We start from the raw sequence: 27764 nt of genomic DNA on the forward strand, positions 1-27764 counted from the left end.
AGCAACAGGACTCAGATTTATATATCTGTTTTTCAGGAATGTCAGATGATGAGCAGAGTGACTCTCCAGCCAGTAACACCAGACAAAGACACCCTCATTTAGGTAGGCAATCATTCACTCCCATATCAGACAGAATGAAACGGTACCAGTCTGGCAGCACAGAAGATCTACAAAGGGAGCCAGTCAGGTCATCACCAAGATCTCCAGGAAGACCGAGAAAGAACCAGTCTGCGAAATCCTCAGGTAGTCCAAGTACAAAGAAGAGATCTCCAAAGCAGCAAAAAGGGAAACTTTACCCAGATTTACCAAAGACAAAACTATATCCTAAAGTTAATGATGATAACAATGATGATGAATATGGTGAAAGTGATGTAGATGAGGATGATGATGTTGATGATGAAGTTGATTTTCTTGACGAAAGCCTGGACCATTCTGGAAGGAGAAGGGCAAATAGAGCTGCTGATGATCTTTCCAAGAAAAGATCAGAACCAGAGAAAAAACATGATTCGCCACTGGTAAGAAGGCGTGGACAGACTAACAAAAGACATGACCCTCACAGTGGGGCAGCAGATGACGCACATGATCAAACACAGTATGATGTGATACCAGTGCTAATTCTAGTCTTTGGTATCATAGCAGTAGTAATAGGAGTAATGATGTATTTTAAACAACGGCCATCTGATGAACCAATGAAAAGTGGTCCATCTATTGATTATTATAGGTTATATAAACCTTCATTAGAACAAATAAAAGCAAAATATCCTTCTCAGAGTTCGAGATTTTGGAGAGTTGTAAACTCATCTATAAAAAGACTTTTGACAGAAAAGACTGAGACTTACCCAGCTGTATTGTTGTTCGGAATTCCAGAAATTGGCTCGGAAACAGGGACATGCATTTCTAAAGATATAATACGGTCTTTGAATGATCTATTCAACGGTACAGAAGACGGTTACATTTATTCAGGCAACCTTAATTCGGAAACTGAAGGGAAAATGAAACTGGATTTGGACAAGAAATTGATAAAAAATTTGGAGAATGGTAAAGGCGTTATACTTGATCATATCGAAAAACTTCCTGCTCAAACAGCACTTCTGTTGCATGGTTATTGCGATGGCGATAATGCACCTTATAAAAGTGCTGCTATTATCCTAGGCTTACATATCAATTCAACTAAACAGTTACATGACCAAGATGACTTTATTGAAGATATCCTGAATGGTCTTTGGGAAAAGGATTTAGGTGTTGATGAGATGCCAGCGTTGAGGAGTAGGATTGCAAATAGTATAACTGTTGTTAACCCTGAACCCAACATAAAATGTTGATAAAGTGATATAAAATATATATCTGTTTAGATTTGACAAACTTGAATTTCTGTGTTGTGCACTTGTGAAAAGAAATGCCATTTCACATTGATAATGTCTCAGAGAAGTTATTCTCATTGTAATCTTTGTAAAGCTCAGTGGATTTATTTGAAAGAATTAATTGCCGACAGACATCTATTTTTCAAGCAATCACATGCTTTTAAATTTGACATTTATTAGATGTATCGAAATCATGTAGTAATTAGCTAGAAACAACGTGTAATTTTTCTTGGAGTGCTATTAGCTTGGAATTCACAATAACAATTTCTGTAAATGTTGCAAGGCATGATCAATTAGATGAAAAGCTAAATTTATTTTAATGCTTCATTTTTCAGGAAATTGCATGTTGATTCTCTAAGAAATTTCTAAAGCTGTTATTATGATTGTATTTTAAAACCATTCTTTCACGTTTCTAATTGTTTTTTAATTAATAGCTTGTATTTCACAGGAGAGGCCATTATAGCAGTGTTTCAAAATTTATAACAAAGATGCTGGATTAAATTTCTTCTTTGTTATCCATAAATGAAAAATATGTATGTTAAACTTATTTACAGTCAGATATAAAAGTATTCTTAGAATTATTTAAGTAGTAATAATTGTAAATACTTTCAACATATTTGTTTTTCATGACAATTTGTTTGAAATATCACACATTGCTTAAGCGTTGAAAGGACCATGATTTGTACAACTTGTTTTTGTGCCTCACCTCCCAAAACAATGGGAGTGCACCTAAGAGTTGCCCTTTTCCGTCTGTTCAAATTTGTGTCATGCATTATCTCAAAAAATATTTGATCCAGAGTCATTAAACCTCCCAGTTTTGTTATTCAGCATGGGAAGTTGTGCACCAGGGCTTTTAATTTGGATCTAACACATCCAGACCAGTTATGGCCTTTGACTTGGTAAAAAATAAACATAAAATGTGGCATGTATCTTCCTGCTATATTGTCAACACCAGGAACGTGTGTCTGGTCCGGTCCGATGTGCTTGCCTTTCCACCTACACTCAAAATTTGGACTTAAGTACGTCCAGGTCTCATTGGCAGCTGTACTTATAGTCATTAATTGGCAACAAAATTCATTCTGTTTGGTCAAAACTGTCTGGGAATTGCAGAGAGGTAATCTTTATCCCTATTTGGCAACAAAAACTCCTTTTAAGAACATAAAAAAGGACATGTTCGCAGTCTATACTCTACAGGGCATTTTGTCACTTCATTGTGTCAGAAAGGGCAGATGGACCGTAATTAAACTTAAACACTGACTGGGTGGCATGTATCTCAAGAAGTATTTGACAAAGGATTATGAAATTTACATGAATATTATTCAGCATGTAAAGTTGTGCACTTGGGATTTTGTTAGAGACATCACTCAGCCAGACCAGAGTTATTGCCCTTGACACCAGGTGTTCTGTTTGGGATTTCACACAACCAGACCAGTTACAGTCATTGACTTAGTAAAAAATACACATAAAGTGCTTAAAAGTGCTTAATAGAGTTTTTTTTTTATTATGTCTCCCCCAGGAGACATATTGTTTTTGCCCTATCCGTCCCTCTGTCCGTCCGTCCTTCCGTCCGTCCGTACGTCACACTTCATTTCCGAGCAATAACTGGAGAACCACTTGACCTAGAACCTTCAAACTTCATAGGGTTGTAGGGCTGCTGGAGTAGACGACCCCTATTGATTTTGGGGTCACTCCGTCAAAGGTCAAGGTCACAGGGGCCTGAACATTGAAAACCATTTCCGATCAATAACTAGAGAACCACTTGACCCAGAATGTTGAAACTTCGTAGGATGATTGGTCATGAAGAGTAGATGAACCCTAATGATTTTGGGGTCACTCCGTCAAAGGTCAAGGTCACAGGGGCCTGAACATTGAAAACCATTTCCGATCAATAACTAGAGAACCACTTGACCCAGAATGTTGAAACTTCATAGGATGATTGATTATGAAGAGTAGATGACCCCTATTGATTTTGGGGTCACTCCGTCAAAGGTCAAGGTCACAGGGGCCTGAACATTGAAAACCATTTCCGATCAATAACTAGAGAACCACTTGACCCCTAATGTTGAAACTTCATAGGATGATTGGTCATGAAGAGTAGATGACCCCTATTGATTTTGGGGTCACTCCATCAAAGGTCAAGGTCACAGGGGCCTGAACATGGAAAACCATTTCCGATCAATAACTAGACAACCACTTGACCCAGAATGTTGAAACTTCATAGGATGATTGATCATAAAGAGTAATTGACCCCTATTGATTTTGGGGTCACTCCATCAAAGGTCAAGGTCACAGGGGCCTGAACATGGAAAACCATTTCCGATCAATAACTAGAGAACCACTTGACCCAGAATGTTGAAACTTCATAGGATGATTGTACATGCAAAGTAGATGACCCCTATCGATTTTGGGGTCACTCCATTAAAGGTCAAGATCACAGGGGCCTGAACATTGAAAACCATTTCCGATCAATAACTAGAGAACCACTTGACCCCAAATGTTGAAACTTCATAGGATGATTGATCATGAAGAGTAGATGACCCCTATTGATTTTGGGGTCACTCAAGGTCACAGGGGCCTGAACATTGAAAACCATTTCCGGTCAATAACTTGAGAACCACTTCACCCAGAATGTTGAAACTTAATATGATGATTGGTCATGCAGAGAAGATGACCCCTAACGATTTTGGGGTCACTCTGTGAAAGGTCAAGGTCACAGGGGCCCGAACATTGAAAACCATTTCCGGTCAGTAACTTGAGAACCACTTGACCCAGAATGATGAAACTTCATTTGATGATTGATCATGCAGATTAGATGACCCCTAACGATTTTAGGGTCACTCTGTTAAAGGTCAAGGCCACAGGGGTCTGAACATGGAAAACGATTTCCAAACAATAACTTGAGAACCTCTCGACCCAGAATGTTGAAACTTCATAGGATGATTGTTCATGCAGAGTAAATGACCCCTATTGTTTTTGGGGCCACTCCGTTAAAGGTCAAGGCCACAGGGGCCTGAACATGGAAAACGATTTCCAAACAATAACTTGAGAACCTCTCGACCCAGAATGTTGAAACTTCATAGGATGATTGTTCATGCAGAGTAAATGACCCCTATTGTTTTTGGGGCCACTCCGTTAAAGGTCAAGGTCACAGGGGCCTGAACATTGATAACCAGTTCTGATCAGTAACTTGAGAACCACTTGACCCAGAATGTTGAAACTTGATAGGATGATTGAACATGCAGAGTAGATGACCCCTATTGATTTTGTGGTCAGTCTGTTAAAGGTCAAGGTCACAGTGGCCTGTTCATGTAAAATCATTTTTTGGAAATAACTTGAGAACCACTTGACCTACAATGTTGAAACTTAATAGGATGATTGGACATGCAGAGTAGATGACCCCTATTTATTTTGAGGTCACTTGATCAAAGGTCAAGGTCACAGGAGCCTGAACAGTGACTTGAGAACCACTAGGCCAAGAGTGTTGAAATTTAGCGGGATGACTGGACATGCCAAGTAGATGATCCCTATTGCAGCCAACCATCAGTGTCTCTTTGATTTTTGCTCCTGACCCCTATTGACTTCTTGCCTATAGGACTTTGCATTGGGGGAGACATGCGCTTTTTTACAAAAGCATTTTCTAGTTATTATTCCACTTTGCAAGACCAGCCCTTGACTAAGTAAAAAAGTAAAAGTTTGTGTCCCATGAATCTCAAAATGTACTTGATCTATAGTCAATTTAGAAGATTGTTATATAGCATGTGAAGTTGTTTGGGATATCACTCAGCTAGGCCAAAGTTATGGTCCTTCATTAAGTGAAAAATGCACATAAAATGCTTTAATGGTTATGCACATTATCTAAAAAAATATTTCACATCAAGTCATGAAACCATGTACAGTGACAAGAGAGGGGGCACCTGTGTCCTATGGACACACATCTAGGATCAAATACTAGGTAACCAGGTCAAATCAAAGGAAAAGCTTGTTAACACTCTAGAGGTCACAATTTTGGCCCAATCTTAATGAAACTTGGTCAGAATGTTACCCTCAATAAAATCTTGGACGAGTTCGATATTGGGTCATCTGGGGTCAAAAACTAGGTCACTAGGTCAAATAAAAGGAAAAGCTTGTTAACACTCTAGAGGTCACAATTTTGGCCCAATCATAATGAAACTTGATCTGAATGTTACCCTCAATAAAATCTTGGACGAGTTCGATATTGGGTCATCTGGGGTCAAAAACTAGGTCAATAGGTCAAATCAAAGGAAAAGCATGTTAACACTGTAGAGGTCACATTTATGACTATATCTTCATGAAACTTGGTCAGAATGTTAATCTTGATGATTTAAAGGTCCAGTTTGAATCTGGGTCATGTAGGTTCAAAAACTAGGTCACTAGGTCAAATCAAAGGAAAAGCTAGTTAACACTAGAGGCCACATTTTTGACCATAACTTAATGAAACTTGGTCAGAATGTTAATCTTGATGATCCATAGGTCAAGTTCAAATCTTGGTCAGATGGGGTCAAAAACTAGGTCACTAGGTTAAATCAAAGGAAAAGCTTGTTAACACTCTAGAGGTCACAGTTTTGGCCCAATCTTAATGAAAGTTGGTCAGAATGTTACCCTCAATAAAATCTTGGATGAGTTTGATATTGGGTCATCTGGGGTCAAAAACTAGGTCACCAGGTCAAATCAAAGGAAAAGCTTGTAAACACTAGTGGCCACATTTATGACCATATCTTAATGAAACTTGGTCAGAAATGTCCAATAATCTTGATGATCTTTAGGTCAGGTTTAAATCTGGGTCAGGTGAGGGTCAAAAACTAGGTCACTAGGTCAAATCAAATGAAAAGCTAGTTAACACTTTAGAGGCTACATTTATGACCATATCTTAATGAAACTTGGTCAGATTGTTGATCTTTAGGTCAGTAGGTCAGGTGAGCGATACAGGGCCTTCATGGCCCTCTTGTTTGTTTTGCTATAATATTTACATTTACCATTTATTAAGACATTAATATTGTCTACATAATTATATTATTTTTTGTTTTGTAGACTGAATAAAAGTGGTTAAAATGATTTTTTTCCCTTCAGATTTTGAATTAAAACAAGACACACGTTTTGTATGGAAATCCATGATGATTTTCAGTTCTATTTGGTTACACTTGTTTGATTGAAATATTGGAATTCTGTCAGCCCGAACTATAGAGGGACATTTGTTGTTTTTGTCTTGTACATCTGTGTGACAAAACGTGTCAGAGCATCTCTGTCTACACCACTGGTCAGATAAAAAACTTCTTATAAACTGTGGCAGTATTAGTTTAAAAAAACATTACTGAAATAAAAAATGGTTTTAAGTGTATTTGTGCGTATATAGCCATGTTTCTGTTTGATGAATTTTCATGTTTTTCTATATGGGCCATCTCCTATACTGCAGATGTGACATGTATATAATATATGCTAACATAGAAGAAACCTAGTCATAGCTTCTCTGCCGTCTAAACAGCTGATCGCATGTACTGACATGCTGCCGTTTTGTCCATCCGTCAAGGGGCCTCCGTGGCCGAGTGGTTAAGGTCGCTGACTTCAAGTCACTTGCCCCTCATCGATGTGGGTTCGAGCCTCACTCGGGGCGTTGAATTCTTCATGTGAGGAAGCCATCCAGCTGGCTTACGGAAGGTCGGTGGTTCTACCCAGGTGCCCGCTCGTGATGAAATAATGCACGGAATGGCACCTGGGGTCTTCCTCCACCATTAAAGCTGGAAAGTCGCCATATGACCTATCATGTGTCGGTGCGACGTTAAATCCAACCAACCATCCATCTGTCTCGCAGATCTTTTCCTGGAGTATTTCTCAGCAACCACTGGCTTGATTGAGCAAAGCCATAGGACGCTTCTCTTACCGGAAGAGATGCTCATATTATCTTCATGTTCTGGTCCATTGAATTTTCCCCAATTTCTTGCTCTTTGATTATTCTTGAATTATGAATTATGCTTGATTCAGCCAAACTTCATAGGAAGCTTTACTCTCAAAAGGAGACTTGCAAGTTTTCTTCTTGTTTCAGTTTTTTCTGAGTTATTGCCCTTTGGTTATTCAATATTAGTAAACTAAAGCACAATCCTTGTCTGAAGCATGTCTCTGCAACCACTTGCTGGAATTCAGCTTAACTTCATAGGAAGCTTCACTGTCAAAAGGAGACTTGCATGTTTTCTTTTTGTTCAGTATTTCACTTGCTGGAATTCAGCTAAAATTCATAGGAAGCTTCACTGTCAAAAGGAGATGTGCATCTTCTCTTCATGTTTTGAATAGATGATTTTCACAGAGTTATTGCCGTTGATTATTCAACATAAGTAAACTATAGTGCCATCCTCTGGAGTGTTTCTCAGCAACCCTTTTGTAGATATTCAGCAAAACTTCATAAGAAACCCCTCCCAAGAGGAGGTGTGCATACCTTGTGCCTTCTTTTTATATTAAAAAGATGGAAAACATTTTAGTAACTGAACAATAAGTAAGTGCCAACTTCCCCACATGAATCAGAGGTGGAGGACAAATGATTTTTAGACACAATGTCTTCTATCAAATCATCACAGAGAACTTACGCCTGGCCTGAGAATGGAACTTGTGACCCAGAGATCTGTAGATCTGCGTTCTCCCTTTTGAGCTAAGCAGGTGGGTATAGACCAAGCAAGAATCATTTCAGAGAAAATTTGTTTTTCAGTTTTAGATTTTTTTTTATTATGTAATAATGTGAATTATTTGAATCAATGCAGATCCTGTATGTGGGAATATTCAATAATATCCAAAAGTTATAAGAAGATACAGACCAAGATACCAGTATCATATCTACTAAACAGACCATTTCTGCTACCAATTCCAGTATAAAACGATGCTTTAACCAGCTCACAAATAAAGAAACTGGCAAAATAGATGTATTATAAAAATACTTTTATTTCTATTTTCGATTGTATACATAATAAAGAACAATGCCTGAGCCTAAAATTCATTTTTGTAGTCTTCCCTTAAAATGAATTCCTCACATCAATATACCAGTATAAAGACTTCAAGTAAAAATGATCTACCATAACATTTCATCTTCACACATGATTACTTCCTGTGAGTAATCTGAAAATTCAGTTAAGGTAATTTTGCACATTCAGATGTTTTATTCTACAATTTAGAATTCAGTTAAACCCAGTTTTTTCAAAACTTCGGAATATACTTAGAAAATATGGCAAATAAAAAAGGCAGGGTTACGAGCTTGTTTTTCTTGCCATACTGAAGAAATTTGGACCCCAAATAAATTTTCTTAATGGGAGTCAACGGGAAAATTCAAATTTTGATAAAATTTATGCTAAAAAGAATTTTTCTATAACATAGATTTTTATGAATGTTTTCAAGGTTGTAAATCAACATTGTATATTAAATATTATTGGTCAAATAAAATGTGTAGGCCTGAATGCTTTTTTTTGAGGTACTTGATTTAAGGGATCTACAAATTTCAAGCAGATCTGAAGGCATTATTTGGAATTATTTAATGTGTCAATATTTTTGAGTTTTTTCTCTACATTTTCTACACTTCCTAATTATGAAATGTGCAGAACTACCTTAATAGAAGTCTAAATAACAGGCACAAGCTGCTGATTCGAAATAAAAGTCCTCTTCTTGACTTCCGAATGTCAAAAAAAAGTACAGAGCGAAAAATTCAGCCTTTGATTTATCAGTAATTCATGACATTTGCTTCAACTAAATCATTGCTATACTAGAAGATGTTCAATAACATTTTCACATAAACTGGATAAAAAAAGCTAGATTTTTATGTAACAGCAGATCTTGTAAAAGATGCTTTCTAAATGACTGAAACAATATTTCACTTTTTTAATTTTAAAGCTTTTTAAACTAACAATTGCAGACTGAGTAAATTTCATGCAAGCAAAAAACGTAAAACAAAGTTACTGCGTCTATAAGGATTATTTATATTTCACATTTAATGAAGGCAATAAGGTCATCTTAACTATAGTTAATATGAAAAGAACAACCACTAGTGAAATTTACCTCCCATATAGTGCATACATAGCACATTATACTCAAAGACATGACAACCTAAATAGTTGTGTAAAAATTAAAAAGTAAGTAAAGCAGAAACAAACATTTAACATCAATATTTTATCACAGATAAATAAATAAAAACACAGGTATGTGTCCAGATCTCTGTACAAATGCAAAATTCCTGCTGTGAAACTGTTAGTTCTATGTGTATTTACATCTAAAATTCTGTCAAAAAGTCGCCTCTACATTTACATGTACAACTTTACTTAACCACCCATATTATTGTTTGCGGCTGCCTGTGGACGAAATTCCACCAAGATAAATTTGACCAAGCAGACAAAATCCGGACCCCTATCCTATTTGTCTAAACTGAGCATGGGGATTTTGTCTTGTCATCCTTTAGTCAATATTGAACAATGCTTTGAGGCACCATTAAGGTATAATAAAAGCAAAAATACTTGTTATTCCGTTCTTTGACTCAATAAAAAGTACTATTATTTTAAAACTTTCACTTCTTTTTTCAAACATACTGGCAAAAACGTTATACAGTTTACACTGAAGCAAGACTAAAAAAACATTGTTTGGACGGATATGACTTAATATGATATGTGTTCACTAACCTGGCAGTAAATTACTATTATAACACCATTATGTATATATCTTACAATATCTTATCAATTACTTGTAATATTCAGACACTAAACAGATATTACGTACAAAAAAAAGATGAAAAAATAGAACTAGTACCTTGTTTCCCCTAAAACCATAACATAAAATCAAGGTGCTATTAGATTTTAATAAAAAAACTCGAGTATACTATGCATGTATGTATACTTATTAATTTACAATTGTGATTATTACAGTTGTGATATAAAAAAGATCCTGTGCCTAATAAAATATACAGTATACTTCAATAAAGGTAATTTTTTTTTAAAGTGAAAAAGAGGGAAGAAAAAAAAGCACCTATAATTATTAATTAATGAATGCTTTACCTATGATTTTAATGTACAAGTTATTATGAGACAGTATTATATACTCTTCTCAAATGCGCTCATTTGATTGGTTGAAAGGGGTGCACGCACAGGTCTGCAAAAAGTGGTATTGTCCTGCAAAAGTGATAATGACTCTTCTTTTTTTGTTTTTTTTGTTTGATTTAACGTCGCACCGACACATGATAGGTCATATGGCGACTTTCCAGCTTTAATGGTGGAGGAAGACCCCAGATGCCCCTCCGTGCATTATTTCATCACGAGCGGGCACCCGGGTAGAACCACCGACCTTCCGTAAGCCAGCTGGATGGCTTCCTCACATGAAGAATTCAACGCCCCGAGTGAGGCTCGAACCCACATCGATGAGGGGCAGGTGATTTGATAATGACTCTTCTGATATCACTTTTTCTTATATGTATAAAATATAGGCCAGTCAAATGTGCATTTGAGAAGGGCATATAATATAACAATTATAGTCTTATGTTTCGGTCAATATGTGTTTTTACGAACAATATCATTTTTTAAAAGGTCAATAAAAACACATACTGACCTCAACATAAGTCAATAACTGTATAATAAATTAAAACAAGATATGGATTTGCTCAATTTCAAACAAATGCTTAATTTTGAAAATGAACCAGTTTATACATACCAGTCATTATGAAATCATATAAGTCTGAAGGTAAATATAAACCTCCCTAAATGAAGCAGACCATGCAAAATAATTTTCATTTGCAATAATCTTATCTTGTGCAAAATGATAATACAAGGACTGTATTCCCAAACAGTATTTTTACTCCTTCGTCTTTACCCAGTTATATATTTTTCCATAACATTAGAGGTTTGGATTTCATACTCGCACCTGCCTGCACCTCTATACATGATATGATAAGTGTCTGCAAATATTTGTCTGATAAATTCATTTAAGCTTATAGCTTCATGTACATCTACATGTTTAAGACTTCAGGTTTAGATTTAACAAGTATATTTTTAAACGTTAACTGCAAAATTGCGCAAAGAACCTGTAATTTTCTGAATACAACTGAGACATTTACTGATACAAGAATTAACTCCTATATGTATACATGGCAAATACATACACTACTAGTATAACATTTTTGGCCTCGTAAACATTTCTACCTTAAAAGTGCACAGATACCAAGAGTATTAAGCTCTCAGACAATAAATAAACTCATAGTTCTAGCTCGCGTAAACAGTCCAACTAAATCAATAAGAGTACCTGATATGCTGAAATGGTATAAAAATCTCTTTCTAATTTTAATATAAAGTACCTAAAATACACGTAAATATCAAAAAAATGCATCAATCACTTAAGTATCTGTCATGGATATCCTGATCGCATTGGTGTAGAAGGCATCATATTAACAGAACTATCACCGAAAACGTTAGCGTAAGAGTTTTTAAGAAACTGTACATAGTTCTGCATGCTACGATTGGTACTGTGTGACTGTTCCAGGCGATCTTTGAGGTCATATAAACGAGAGTTGAACTTTCTCTCCGTCTGAAAAAAAAGGCGAGGTTAAAATATTTCTAACATTTTAAAACAATTTAGAATTACATGAATTTAGAAGTATTAACATTACATACCTTGACTTATACCCGTGTTTATCAGAAATGTAGTGTTATTATAACATAAATTAGACACATTCTGACAAAAGAATCTATTTATAAAGCATTTCAAAACAAGAGCTGTCTCCATAGGATGACACATGCCCCTGATGGCACTTTAAATGAATAGTTATGGCCGATGTTAGAGTTTAGGACCTTTGACCTACGGAGCTGAGTCTTGCGCGCGACACGTCTTACTATGTCACACATTCATGCATGGTTATTTTAAAATCCATGCATGAATGACAAAGATATGGACAGGACACGCCCATCAATGCACTATCATGAAAAATGACCTTTAACGTCTAAGTGTGACCTTGACCTTTGAGCTACGGACCTGGGTCTTGCGCGCGACACTTCGTCTTACTGTGGTACACATTCTTGCAAGTGCAAGGATATATGCACTGAAAAAAACTGAGCAAAATAAAACCAACATAGTGCATTTGCGACCAGCACGGATCCAGACAGGCCTGTGCATCCGCACAATCTGGTCAGGAGCCACGCTGTTTGCTAACTGTTTCTCTAATTGCAATAGGCTTTGAAAGCAAACAAAATGGATCCTGACCAGACTGTGTGGATGCGCAGGCTGGTCTGGATCTATGCTGGTCGCAAATACACTATGTTGGTTTTCTCATGATGCAGTTCAATTTATGAATACCTCCTCTTTCTCCCTCTTTATTCGAGCAACTTCAGCTCGAGTTTGACTAAGCTGTGACTCAAGGTCAACAATGCGGGTCTGTAAGGTACGTTCCTTTGCCTGTTGCTTGTCTCTGGTCTGTTCCTGCTGACGACGGAGGTCTGTGAGAGCACCTTCCAACTGACGCGTTAAACTGGCATTCTCTCTCTCCCTGTCCTCCAGTCGTAACTAGTGAATTTAAAAGAACAAAACTTGGGTAAATGTCATGACTGACAATATAAAAAATATTTGTGCAACCAATATGTTATAGCTGAAAAAATCAAATTAAACACTTAAAAAACCTTATGTAACTGCAACATGCCAAAAATGTGACAGCAAAAACCTGGATGCTTAAGGCAGATGGCTGCTAAAAACAGGCTGAAATTACAACAAAAAGACAATTTATGAAGTCAGCTCGCTAGCTGCTTAAGATATAAGGCTGCTTAACACAGGTGGCTTCTTAAGGTTCAACTGTAATTGCTAAATAATTCCCATGCTCATAGAAGGGTGGATAATAGTATTTTCAAGTGAAAAAGGAATTGTTTTCCATTCCACTAAGTCAGTGGATATTTCCAATAAAACTATCAAATCTGAAAAAGGTGTTTGTGTCCTACTGTATAGTCGACACTTACAATTAACTAAAATTATGGGAAAAGTATATTCACTGGCAAGTGGCTTTGAACCCTATTTCTGCCCAAGAAAACTTCAGTCGGAAGGACACCCTATTTCTACCCCAGAAAACATAAATGGGAAGGGGACCTAAAGATGTATGATTTTTACATTCAAGATTATTGTAACTAAATCATGTGTTGGACATAATTTCAAAATCTTCAGCAAATCCATTAAAGGGTAGGTTTTTGAACCTGATGCAATATGTTTCACTACTATCCTGCCAGTTTATATTTCAGTGTAACTTACATTATTTTGATGCAGGGCCTCCTCCCTCCTAGCTACTGTTGTTAGAAGCTCTCTATTCTGGTCCTCGGCCTCCTGTAAACGTCTGCAATACAAAGTTACATAGTTGTTTCCATAATAATGTGACTTTTAAATCTTGATTTTAGTATCCCTCCTGATATTATTTAAAACACAGACTTAAATATGGTTTAAACCCACATCAATGATGGGTAAGAGAGTCAAGTTAGAATCCTTACAAGGAATAAAAATTGCGAATTTCAAAGATGTTTAAAAATTTCTAAATGGAACCGAATATTAATGCAAGAATATCAATACTACATGCATATATAAATATCTCACTTCTTGATTATAAAAAGATAAAAACAACAACAAAGAAATTGCAGCATGCAGTTCATGTATACATGACATCATAAAAAGTAAGGACATGCATGTATGCAGAATAATATCTTGTTATTACAATAATAAATAAAACAAATATATCATATAAATATCAATCAGTACTGAAAAAAAAATTGTGCTCAAACTTGCATTTTGGTAGTGGACCCATAATGGTAGACAACTTTAAAATATTTATTATTCTGTATGCTTTTCTGGCTTGTTTGGGCAGATGGTTTTCTGTACATTCCATGGAATGCCAAAACAATACAAATTACATAATCAAATGGAAATCACCAACAATCATTATGGGTGCACTACCTTAAAACTGTTTAAATTAGCGCTGTATGTGAAACATGACATGATTTGAAGACATATTACTTCATAAAATAGTCCATTTGGTTATTAGCTTGGAGATTTCCAACAACCTGTCTGCTACCACTGTATAGTGAGGAAAATCATTTATTTACATAATTATATACTAAATAGAGACATTGATTTTGCTATACACGAGCTATTACTGTCTTTGTTCTGTGAAACACCTCTAACCTTTAGCCTGCTGGAGGCAAGTGATTCAGCCTTTGTGACCTGTGCAGACCAAGATCAGCCTGCTGGTGGCAAATGATTCAGCCTTTGCGACCAGTGCAGACCAAGATCAGCCTACTTGTCCATGCGTGCTGATCATGGTCTGTACTGTTCACTTTTCAGTCAATTCATTTTCAGTGAATATTCCATTGAAAATCATCTCTCTGAACCAGACACCTTTTAAAACCTAATTTTTCCTTTGGTCCAGAGGCTATTCAGTTTAGAAGGGTTCCACTGTATCAAAAATTTATAAATGCTGTTATATTTTATCAAATAGGTCAAATGTTTACTATGCTCAATAACAGCTCCATAGATTTCAGACAAGTACTCTTAGCTCAACTGTCAATCATGCCAATAAATAAATCTCAACTCTACTGTGCTACTTTGTTTTATTACTACCAATTACATCACCGTTACGTAGCTTTCCCCCCAAAACCATTTACCTCTTCAAATTTGAATATTTTGAAATGTAACCAAATGAAAGTCAATTTAACATTCTCAATTTTGTCAAACATGTGCCCCAAAATCATGTATATACACATTTTCAGATACTACATTTTTTCAGTATTTCTCAAGCTATAGGACTGAAAGACAAGATTCACCAACTTATCATACAATTAGTTTTCTGTAGGCCTAAAAAATTAATCAGGTAACTTTGCCAAGGCACAGTTCAAATACGTGTCAAAAAACTTACCTTTCCATGGTGACAACACGTTCATTCATAGAATGGTTGTCTGTCTGAGAGCCTTGTAATTTCTCCTTCATTCTCTCCATTGTTTCCGACATTGAATCAACCTAAAAATACAAGTCACATACATCCTTATTTTGATGAAATGATGTAAACTATGTGAACAACACATTTTTTATTACTGTACAAGATGATAACATATACATAATAATATACTCTGTATTCATAGAGAGAAAAAAACAACAATAGTTCTGCATATGTTCGAGCCTCGAGGCGGTACTTATTTTCTTGGATTTCACTGATTTGTCAATCCGCCTTGATGAATAAGTATGTTTAATGAACTCCATCTTTAAAATTTGAAATCCCTGAATTCATGTCCCCATGAAACAGCTAATTTTGCCTAAACCATAAAATTTTATGTCCATGAAATGAAAAGATTTTACAGAATTCTCTAACAAAAAGACATAGCCACAAAGTTCTAACAAATATTATGTCATGCCTTTGTTTGTAGTTCTGCAATAACTTTATTATTTTCTGCATTTCTTCTCTCAGAGGCCCTGAGGCTGTCCTCAGACTCATGTAAACGTAGTTCTGTATTTTTCAACATCTCAGGCAAGGGCTGTAACTCTTGCAACCTGTCCTGAAGTTGTGTTTTTACCTGCAAGAAAACAAACATATGTATAAGAAACACAGTTCACTAGAAGGTAAAATAAAATCATTTGGAATGTCCCTTTAACACAGAAAAAGAAAATACCTATTGCAACTCACTCAAACAAAATTAAGCATGAAATACATATAATACATGTAATTATAGAAAAAATTATGATAAATGAAGTAAAAAAGAACATATTTACTAACAAAACAAAAAAATCATCTAACTGCAAGCTTCTGGAATATTTTTCAAGAGGGTATTAAACGTCAGCTTGATTTCATTTCTTTCTATAATTAGCCTGGAGCTGTAAAAATCCATTAATTTGGCTGCAATGATTACCATATCAAAATTTAATCACTTCAGACCCTTAACCATATGTTACATGTTGTAATTATTATTTAAAATTTGTGCCTTTTACATGAATTCCTGTGTGCATTTATACAACATCTATTGTGATCTAAATTTTGAGGACAATACGAAGAAATCTCATTAAAATGTTTCAGTGAATTCTGTGTGTAATGTCAGTAGCTAACTAAACCCTATCACTGTATCATTATTATTGTTACAATTTTCATGCAAGTTACAAAGTCTTTAAATGTACCTTAAACCATAGTTACTGCCTTTGAGTGGACACATGCATGCAACTTGTCAATAAAAAGGTTGATAATTCATACCTCTACTGGCCGCATATATCTAAGATTATTATTCTGTATTTCAGGGAAAAGTCTGTCATGTCACAATTCAGAACATAACATTTAGAAGTGTTCTTAAAACACTTGTGTGCTAAAAAAAGTATTTCAATTTTTACTCATAATAACTACATTAATTTCTTGAGAAATTCCTAAATTATTCACTAATCTTTTTGAAAAATAACAACACCATTTACAACAAAGTTGACTAGTACCTGACCCTGACCGGACACTGTCGTCTGCTGAGAAACAAAAACACACCACATAAACATCACACAATACAAACAAACAACACAGCTTCAAAATAACATGTATTATAAAGCATCTGAAAATTAACCTTCCAATTTACTTTATGACCTGCTAATATATTCTCCACAAAAAATCATAGTACAAACGAACACTGTGACATAAAATTTTACCTGATCATTTTACACATGTACCTACAAGCTTCATTATAAAGAAACTTTGGTGCTGTTTTTCAACAGTAGTTCAGTTATGTAACAGCACACAGTTAACCTAAACACAGTTGACGGATTCTGTACCAGTTCTAACCTGTTCTCTGCAAGTTACTATCAACTTCTGCATACGAGTCACAAAATTTAATGGAGGTCAACTGATTACAGACGCCATGTCTTAGAAATATCAAATGCATGGTGCTTCTTCCTCTTGAATAAGTTGGTTTTGTTTGGTTTAACACCATTTTTCTGCAGAATTTCATTTATATCTGGCAGTAAATCCTCACATCAATGCAATAAAGAAGGGATAACTGCACTGACATAAAGCACTTATCTACTCCTTATGTTTAGGTGACAAAATAATGTAACCAGAGTTTCTGAATTCATTACCAGTATAAACCCACCCTAAGGAAGTAACTTCCCTACTTAGATGTATGTAGCTTTTGTCATTCATCTCTGAAAACATTGCTATCAGCAGCTTAGCACATGTTTTGAAACTTTGACCTCCTGATTGAAAGTCTTGTGCACTACCTACTGAACTAACCTGGCAAGCCACCTTTGTAACAGTCCTAACTGATCTTTCTCGAATCTTTTTATCTATAGCTACAAGTATAGCTTCAAGTGACTAAGTTCAGCACTCAATAAGAGATACTTATGTGCAACCAATAACCAGTGAGAAGCTGATAATATCATATTATTAAATAACCATATCTGCAACTCAAAACTGATATGCCTCTGAAATAATGGCAGTTTCCTTTACATTATGACAGCAGACACACAAGTGTTGTAACATAAGCGAACCTCAAGGTCTCAAGCCACCTACACACAAGTGCCAGAACCCCAGTGTACATTGTATACCTGACTATAGGTGCCTGGCTTTATTTTCTTTGCCCTTAATCTTGGCAATAATATCTGAATTTATACATTGAAGTGAAAATTAACAATAAATATGTAACAAAGCATGGAAACAAGCATTTTGAGTCAATTTATGAAATTAAACCTCAATGAGCAACTAAAGTTCTCTTTCACTTTTCAGCATTAAATTTTGTTAACTCCTAATGTATATAAAACAAGGCAGTCTGAAAGACAGCTAAATCCCCCACCACTGCTATGGATAGTGAAAGGGTAAAACCTTTGATTTTAGCTGTGACCTTGACCTTGAACTGACACGGCTGACTCATGAATTCTGCACAACATCTTGATGAGGTGATCATTTGACCAAAGTTTCATGAAAATCCTTCAAGGGGTTTAGGAGATACAGAGCTGAAACCTCTGACCTTCAGTTGTGACCTTGACCTTGAGTTGACATGGCTGACTCATGAGTTCTTGATGAGGTGATCATTTGACCAAAGTTTGATGAAAATCCTTCAAGGGGTTAAGAAGATACAGAGTGGACACCAAATGGAAGGCTCAAACCTTCGACCCTTAGTTGTGACCTTGACCTTGAGCTGGCATGGTTGACTCATAATTTCTGCACATCGTCTTGATGAGGTAATCATTTGACCCAGGTTTTATAAAATTCCTTCAAGGGGTTTAGGAGATATAGAGTGGACACGAAATGGAAGGCTCAAACCTTTGACCTTCAGTTGTGACCTTGACCTTGAGCTGACATGGCTGACTCATAAGTTCTGCACATCGCCTTGATGAGGTGATCCTTTGACCCAAGTTTGATGAAAATCCTGCAAGGGGTTTAGGAGATATAGAGCGGACACAAAATGGAAGGTTCAAACCTTTGACCCTAAGTTGTGACCTTGACCTTGAGCCGGCATGACTGACTCATGGGTTCTGCACATCGTCTTGATGAGGTGATCATTTGACCCAAGTTTTATAAAATTCCTTCAAGGGGTTTAAGAGATATAGAGCAGACACAAAATGGAAGGCTCAAACCTTTGACCTTGAGTTGTGACCTTGACCTTGAGCTGGCATGACTGACTCATGGGTTCTGCACATCGTCTTGATGAGGTGATCATTTGACCCAAGTTTTATAAAATTCCTTCAAGGGGTTTAGGAGATATAGAGCGGACACAAAATGGCATGCTCAAACCTTTGACCTTGAGTTGTGACCTTGACCTTGAACCGACAAGGCTGACTCATGGGTTCTGCACATCGTCTTGATGAGGTTATCATTTGACCCAAGTTTCATGAAAATCCTTCAAGGGGTTTAGGAGATATGGACCGGACACGAATTTGTTACGGACGGAAGGACGGACGCAGACCATTCCTATAATCCCTCCGCCACGGCGGGGGATTAACAACAATGAGTTGGGAACCTTCCCTATCCCTATTTTCCAGCTCTATATTCAGAAGTATTTATCCTGAAAACCAGCACAATTTCTTTATATGAAAAATAAATAATTAATGTTCAATGTATTAATCAAACTTGTTGCCAAATGGGTCAAAATATTTTAAACTATGGCCATGGACCATAAAATACATCTTATACACTGAAAAATAATCCAAGCCCTGAAATAGAGACAACTGCCTTAGACTGTACTTTGACAAACAAAAACATTCAAACAACACAAAGCAAAACAGACTGTGAACAGTGAACATCTGATTTGTGAACAGTGAACATCTGATTTGTGAACAGTAAACATCTGGTTTGTGAACAGTGAACATTCTGGTTTGTGAACACTGAACAGTGAACAATTACCGCACACAGGACAACAGAGAAGGCAGTACAAGAGAATGCTTGTGACCGTAACTGTAAGAAAAGATTTCATCCATTCTTTGTGCTCTGTGTTTCAATATCATAGTGACATATAATGCTTTATGAAATTTTTATTTGCTGAAATCAAATACACAACCGTAAACATTTTCTTTCCCTCTTTTGTACTATCAATTATATACCTGAATGTTTTCTTTCCCTTTTTGTATATCATACTATAACTCGTACACTGAATCTCTCTATATTACTGACTTATTTCCATATATGTTAGTGATATGTGCTGTGTTAAACTGTTAATTTATTACACAAATTAAGCAAAAAGGAAATTATAACAGTATCAATTTTCAGAGATGAAAATTCATCATATTTTTTCATTTCTTAATATCTGGTATTCAACATAATCAAAGTTAATAGAAAAAAAAATTAAGAAATTAAAAAAAAGAAATATTTCTTGGACAAATCTTTTTACTTCCAGGTAATTTGAATGTAGACACTTTAATAACTATATGGTACTGCTTTCTTTTATTTGGGTGACATGTAATAATTTCTAAATACATTATTGGTATCACAGTTAGTTGACAACATAAACAGGCAAGAATTGAATTAAATTGTTTCATGTAAATTAACAGCAAGTACAGTCATGCAAAACTAAATGTAAGTAACAAGCATGATGATATGGAGAAGCTATTATGTTCAGCAACTTGTTAATGTAAATAGCATGCATCTCATGCAAAACAATATATATAATTCTCCCATTTATGACTTTAATTCCCTCCCCTTGCAATTTTCCAATCAAGGGGAGGTAATTCTTAGTCCAAATCAAATAAAGGGAGGTGATTCTATGATCACTGTTGACAATACATTCAGAGTTGCTTGCCTTTTCCAGCTCAGCCTCACTATCTTCTTTAATGCGTTCAGTGTCTTTTTTGGTCTCGCGGAGTTCAAAGGTCGTCTCGTCAGCTTCACGCCTGGACTGGTTCATCTGTAGAAAATGAGGACAGTGATGCTACCAGCCTAAATACCTACACTTCTGGGTTAATCCACTGAACCAACTTAATAACGAAATAATTTTTGAATCAATCTGAATCAATCAATTAAGAATATCTTTATTTAAAATTAAACTAACCATGTCTCTTGAAATGTTCTGGGACCTCAAATCATTCCTTACATATAAACAGGAGATTAGAACAAATGGTCGCAAACTATGTTGTATTTAAATAAAAGTAGATTTATTTAAATAATATAAATGTATGAAAAATTCTTTTTCCTACTTCTGTTCCTTGAAATGTCATTTAAAACATTTGAATTCATTGAATCTGCAGCAAGTTTATCAGTAGATTAACCCCTACAAGAGATCCTAAAAAGCTACAAGCTTTTGAAATGAAGACGTGACTTTCTATACTTGATACTCATGCAGTCTATCCTGGAAATTATTTATTCCACTGATGTATTGCACATTTCTAGCAGTAACATGTCTGATGTGTGAAGCATGCAAAATAAATAATTGTTACATTTAAATTTCAAGAATTAATACTTCAATCATATAGATGCAAGTGTGTCTTATTGTAGTGTACTCAGTATTTGCTTGCATGAACTTGGACACACACACACACGAGGAAGGCTGGCGTATGGTTAAATGGAGTTGTTGTCTAGGCACTCTATATATAACAAAGGTAGTGTAATATGGGGGTTTAATGAAACTACTTCAATGTTAAGGTCATGTTTAAATAAATTAATATGTTAATTTAACAGGAAGTTAGTATCTCAGAGTCATCAACCATAATTTTAACCCATAGAATATCTTGAAAAAAAAAAAAAAAACAAAAAAACAAGAAAGAAATAAATATTAAAACTGATGAAATATGAAATATTATCTACAGACTATAACCTTTCAGTAATATAAAGGATATCTTTGTATTTTAATAACAACCTTCACAGCCCTAAAGAAATGAACTTGGGGATCTCTTCGAACTTGAAGGCCGCCACAGCTAGTCTAGTATATGTATTTAGAAAGAAAATGACCTGACAGTTTAACTTTGACAAGAATATTTTCCATGTGATTTTGCCTATGTATTTTGGTTTTTGTTACACCTGACACAATTATAGGTCATATGGTGACTATCCAATTTTTAATGGTGGACAAAGACCCAAGGTGCCCCTTCAGTTATTAGTGTACCAAACTTAGGTAAGCCAACTAGATGGCTTCCTCATGTAAAAGAATTCTACACCCAAATAAAATCATTATTCTAACTGATAGTGATTGATGAATTTAAAAAGTCAGCATATAAAACATAGAATTTTTGATGGCTAGAAGAATTTAACTTAACAAAATATCCTACAATCTATGTAAAATTAAAAATTTAGCAAATAAAAAGTGTGATGTGCATAGAAAAAAAAACAAAAGCCAAGCTAATCTAAAAGACCTCACGTCACCACAATGTGAATACAGAGAAAATGAAACATTACCACAACAAAGTTGCTCTCACATGCTACTCAACTGAACTTTGAAACTAAAATTATTTATTTATTCCGAGCATTTTCCCTTCTGTTATCAAAACTGTATATATGTTTGACTTAGTCTCAATAAGAGCTTTTTGTAAAACTCATATGCCCCTCAAGATGGCCTGTCAGAAGCAAGACGGTAAGTAATTTGTATGCTATGACCTTGACTCTTGACCAAATGACATAAAGAACAACAGGGCCCATCAACTGACTTCAGGCAACCATCCTTGGAAGAGTGATAGTGTTATTAAATTACTGAGCTGAAACAGCTTTAGTCTAGCAGTTACTGTATCACTGACTTTTGGAATACTACCCCAAATACTGATCAAAGGTAAGCATCTTATGAAGTTTGACAACAATGGTAAAAGCATTCATTAGTTATTCAGCAGAAGACATTTTCAATCTTGAGGTCACTTTGACCTTGACCTTTGACTTACTAATCTCCAAAACAATACAGGTCATCTATTAACGAAAGGCAATCCTCCTATTAAGTTTAAGCACTTTAGGTCAAAGCATTCTTTAGTTACTGAACACAAATGTTTTCAGTCTTGAGGTCACTGTGACCTTGACTTTTCACCTACTGTCTCCCAGAGGTCATTTTGACCTTAACCTTTCACCTAATGTCTCCCAGAGGTCATTGACATTGACCTTTCACCTACTGTCTCCCAAAGGTCAATGTGACCTTGACCTTTCACCTACTGTCTCCCAAAGGTCATTGTGACCTTGACCTTTCACCTACTGTCTCCCAAAACATTCTGGATCATCTACTGACCACAAGCCTACACCGACTGGTGATTCTAGGCTAAAGCAACCTTTAGTAATTGAGTAGAAACTGTTTTCAGTCTCAAGGTCATTGTGACCTCACCTATTTGACCTACTCACCCCAAAAACGATATGGGACATCTACTGACCTCTGGTGATCTAGCAATCACCCGATGCAGTTTGATCTTTGTGAGGCCAAGCATTCTCTAGCTTTTGATTGGATAGCAAATGGTCTACTCACAGACAGACCAAGAGACCGAAGGAGAGCAAAACAATATGCCGCCTCTTCTTCGAGGGGCGAAGAGGGGTATAATAAAAAAAATCTCTTTCAAATTTAAATATACTTATTCAATTATGATACCTTTACATTAATAAACCACAAAACTTCTGAAGAACTGTACCCAAAAAATAATTACATGTACTTTGGGTACAAGCAAAAGAGCAGCTTTGTTGCTGGAAACTAACATCTCCATTTTGTGATGCTATTAAATGAAATAGTTTTTTTTTTTCACCAACACCAATGTGAAAGTGTTATATAACCATTTCAAGTTTAGAGATTACCTTAGATTTTTTCTCTGTTTAGAGACTATAAAATTTATTATTGTAAGAATGTAGACTTACCAAGTAGACAAGGTGAATCGGTAACATGTTGGACTGGCATTAGCAATTATAACAAAATATTAATAGAGTTTTGGATGGATTTTCATGAGAAATATTTGCAGCAGAACTGACGACTTACCTGTGTTTTATATTCGTCGACAAGATTCTCATAATGTTTGAGATTTGCCCGAAGCTGCATTAATTCCTCATCTGCCTGGGCAAATTTAGTCTCGATTGCGGCAACAGAAGACTGTGTGCATGTGAAAAAAAATAACAGAACATAAACGTGAAAACAACATTTACAGTGATCTGTTATAATGCTGAAAACACACTTTTTGAACACACATTCCTGTGAACATAATATACACATGAAATAAAAAGTTTAATGTTTATCATGCTCTCAAAAAATACTGTCTGAGGCTAAATCAAATTAATTAGTTGATTTCAAGGCCCTAAAAACTTATCTAAACTAGTTATAAAAAAAAACTGTGATCAAAGCTAACTGAAATTTCTTATTTGATTTGCCATGAAAAATTTGTGATCAAAGTCAATCTCAACTACAGACAGAATATTTGTTTTCAGGTTGTATGTTTTAGACAAACTTGTTTTCCATTATTATAATGCTTCTAAGAATATTTAAGGGCATTAACAAATCAGTTAATTAATAATCTAGCCTCATTAGCATATTTTCTACTACCTTAATCAATTCATTTTGAACTACATTTTTACTCTGTTCAAAATAGGACAAAGTGAGAAAAGATATGTTAAGACTTTATTTATGAATAATTTTAACCAAATAATCGCAGACACTCCATTCATACTGGTCCATGTTAAGTACTTGAGGGAAAAAATATATGTAAGTTATATCATGCCATTAAAAAATATAATAATACATCCATTATAATAACGACCTATCATCTATTTTTGTTTTGTTTGTTTGTTTGGGGTTTAACGCCGTTTTTCAACAGTATTTCAGTCATGTAACGGCGGGCAGTTAACCTAACCAGTGTTCCTGGATTCTGTACCAGTACAAACCTGTTCTCCGCAAGTAACTGCCAACTTCCCCACATGAATCAGAGGTGGAGGACTAATGATTTCAGACACAATGTCGTTTATCAAATAGTCACGGAGAACAAACGCCCCGCCCGAGGATCGAACTCGCTACCACCCCGCTATCCGTAGACCAACGCTCTTACCTACTGAGCTAAGCGGGCGGGCTTATCATCTATTTAGTGGACAATGTTTTAATCTTAAGTCACCAAAAATGTGACCCAACCTTTTTACTTTCTGAAAACTAATATAAAGAATGAAGTCACCATTACTTTGTTTCTGTTCTGAGACTGTCCACTTTGGTAAACTAAGCAATGTCTTTTTAAAATGTGTTAGACAACTTGGATACTTTTCAAAACAGATTCAAATTTATTGTTCATTTGCCATCACAATATAAAAACATGAAAATGCTCTAGCACAAAGCAGCTGCCAATCAAATACTGTGAAATCATTTAATTTTGTGGTATGAAACTGCTGTTTTGTGTGTGTGGAGAAGGGGGCATATTAATCTTTAGCCTGCTGGTGGCAAGTGTTTTTTCCATGGCTACTAGTGCAGACTAAAATCAGCCTGCAGAGAAGCGCTATTCAGTAAGTAAATTTTCAGTGAAAACCCCTTTGAATATCAAATGGTACTGCCCCAACTGAATGACAGACCAGTCCATTTCAGAGATTAAGCAGGGTAAAAGCTTATTTGTGGATATCAATTTTTGAGCATCAAATGAATGGGAACTTTCCTTGACCTCTGGGATTTAATTTTGTGGACAGACTGAACAGCGAAATCTGTAAAAATTAGTCCCAAACAAATATAAATGATTTCACAGTAAAGACACAATACAAATTTTCATTTCACTACATCTTTCATACCTTCAGACGTTCATTTTCAAGACTAAGACCTGAAACCTCAGAGCTCTTTGTATGTACTCTGGCAGTGAGTTCTTCAATGTGAGCCTTGGAATTATGGTCTACACGCTCCAGTAGTGACTCTAACTCTTCTAGACGCCTGCAAATAAATCACAGTCTCGAATTTTACCATATATCAATGAGCAAAAGGACTTTTCCAGTTGGTTTTTCCCCCACTTTTTCTTGGACTGTTTTTCTAAAAATCACATCTTGGAATCTTTGTTCCAACAACTGTTATTGGTAATGGTTTCAGTAATCTTCAAGGAGTTTTCAAGGGATCTGCAAACCTTGTATTATCAACACACACTCTGATGACTTGAGACCATTTTTTTGTCATCAAAAGATTTTGTGAATTCAGCCAAAAAAACAACAATAAGAATATTATCTGTTGGTTGGAATTTGACCTCATGGATCATCACAATTTTGAAACCAATTACAGTAAAACTCTGTTAACAACCTCTCCCAAGAGACATCTATTATGCCTGATTAGATATAATTCTAAGTAAATCAACTTCTCAAAAGGCACAACCTCTTTACAACAAACACATTTCAATCTTCCATACAGTGTTTGCTCTGAAGAGGTTGTACAGTAAAGATTGAGTCCATCTTGAATATTTCTGATGTCTCAGTAGCCCTTTGTAAAATTTTGTAAGGCTACAGTCATTTTTAGAGAAATGTTTGTAGCAAAGGTAGCTGAATATCTGATTACAAAAATTGTATATTTTAGTTAATATCTTGTATGAGATGTTGCCCTTCTTCAACAAGATTACCAAATACATGACTGAATGGAGAAATTACATTATTATCTATTTTTGTTAGGTTTACAGTTACATCGACATTAAAGTCATATAGTGACATTTCCAGCTACTGTTGGTGGAGGACGACCACCAGGTTCTCCTCCAGGCATTGTTTCTGGCATTTGGGTAGGAACCACAGAACTTCAGTAACCCAACCAGCTGTATAACTTTCTCAGAAAACTACATTGAAGCATTTCAAATGTATAATAACATTTCCATTTAAAAACTTCTAAACCTGTTGAAATTAAGATTTTAAACAAAAACAATAACTGCAAGAAAAAATAGTTCAGGGAAGTCATATTCTAACAAGTGAATGAAGTATTGCCATGCAATACAAAGTCCCCTACTGGAAGGCACCTAATTTTCCCTACTGCAGTATAACATAATGAACTGATATCTGTCAATGATGTATAAACAATATTGTACTATATATACAATATGTTATAACAAAACACTTGGATTAAAATTTATATATATAAAAACCTACAGTTGTTTTCATATTGAATTTTTTTGGCTGATTATAAAAATGTTATCATGTTAAGTTATTTATAGTAACAACAAAGGGAAATTAATCTTTTAAAAAAAAAAAAAAAAAAAAAATCTATATAATACAAGTCCACAAGAAACTCTTTACCAGGTAGAGATAGGTCAAAATACACCTAAAAATTGGATGTAACATGCATGCTGTACCACAGAAAAGTGGTCTTGATTTTTCTCTACCGCCAGTAATAAAAAAGTTACAATAAAATCTATTATAGTAACAACAAAGGGACGTAATTCTAAAAACAAGGGTGCCTCATGGTGGTGAACATTTGGTCCAAGTTACATCAAAATCCCTCCATGCATAAAGAAGAAATGTCCCGTACAAAGTCATTCTTGAATTTGACCTTTGACCTCTAAATATGACCTTGACCTTAGACCTAGGGACCTGGTTCTTGCGCATGACATGTTGTCTCATCCAGGGGAATATTTGTGCCAACTGATATCTAAATCCTGCTTTGCATGACAAAGTTATAGACCTGACAGGAAAAAAATCCTCTTGACCTTTGATCTCAAAGTGTGACCTTGACATTTAAGCTAGGGTATTGGGTGTTGCGCATGACACGTCGTCTCATCATGGGAAACATTTATGCCAAGTAATACTGTAATCCCTTGATGGATGACAGAGTTCTGGATCGGACAGGGCAAAAACCTTATTGACCTTTGACTTCCAATTGTGACCTTGACCTTTGAGCTAAGGGTCTGGGCTTTGCGCATGACATGTTGTCTCATCATGGGGAACATTTGTGCCAAGTAATATTAAAATCCCTTCATGGATGGCAGAGTTATGGACGGGACAGGAAAAAAACTCTGTTGACCTTTGACCCCCAATTGTGACCTTGACCTTTGAGCTAGGGGTCTGGGATTTGCGCATGACACGTCGTCTCATCA

General features: G+C 35.6%; 2 protein-coding genes across 14 annotated transcripts in view; one reads left to right on the forward strand and one right to left on the reverse strand.

Annotated features, from left to right (window-relative positions):
• On the forward strand, nt 1–6434 carry LOC123553809 (torsin-1A-interacting protein 2-like). Its single transcript, XM_053525233.1, has one exon. The coding sequence runs from the start codon at nt 39–41 to the stop codon at nt 1320–1322; it is 1284 nt and encodes a 427-aa protein (XP_053381208.1). The 5' UTR covers nt 1–38; the 3' UTR covers nt 1323–6434.
• A 1849-nt stretch (nt 6435–8283) lies between these two features.
• LOC123553823 (outer dense fiber protein 2-like) overlaps nt 8284–27764 on the reverse strand; it is a 48686-nt gene continuing 29205 nt past the window's right edge. For 9 of the 13 annotated variants that reach the window (XM_053525231.1, XM_045343538.2, XM_053525223.1 and 6 more), the window contains 9 exons: nt 25501–25636; nt 23726–23836; nt 20600–20704; nt 19708–19758; nt 15758–15916; nt 15265–15365; nt 13614–13695; nt 12678–12884; nt 8284–11912 (listed from right to left, as the gene is read on the reverse strand). In XM_053525231.1, the coding sequence (XP_053381206.1) occupies nt 11733–11912; nt 12678–12884; nt 13614–13695; nt 15265–15365; nt 15758–15916; nt 19708–19758; nt 20600–20704; nt 23726–23836; nt 25501–25636 (1132 nt within the window). In that variant the 3' untranslated portion in view covers nt 8284–11732. Of the gene's footprint in view, nt 11913–12677; nt 12885–13613; nt 13696–15264; nt 15366–15757; nt 15917–17912; nt 17967–19707; nt 19759–20599; nt 20705–23725; nt 23837–25500; nt 25637–27764 lie in introns of all 13 variants that reach the window. The other 4 variants (XM_045343613.2, XM_053525224.1, XM_053525225.1 and 1 more) reach the window with 3 other exon arrangements.

Source organism: Mercenaria mercenaria, chromosome 15, assembly GCF_021730395.1.
Source record: "Mercenaria mercenaria strain notata chromosome 15, MADL_Memer_1, whole genome shotgun sequence".
NCBI classification, from domain to species: domain Eukaryota; kingdom Metazoa; phylum Mollusca; class Bivalvia; order Venerida; family Veneridae; genus Mercenaria; species Mercenaria mercenaria.

Excerpts from the sequence above, each read along its gene's own strand:
- LOC123553809 (XM_053525233.1), top strand. The coding sequence starts at position 39 with ATGTCAGATGATGAGCAGAGTGACTCTCCAGCCAGTAACACCAGACAA.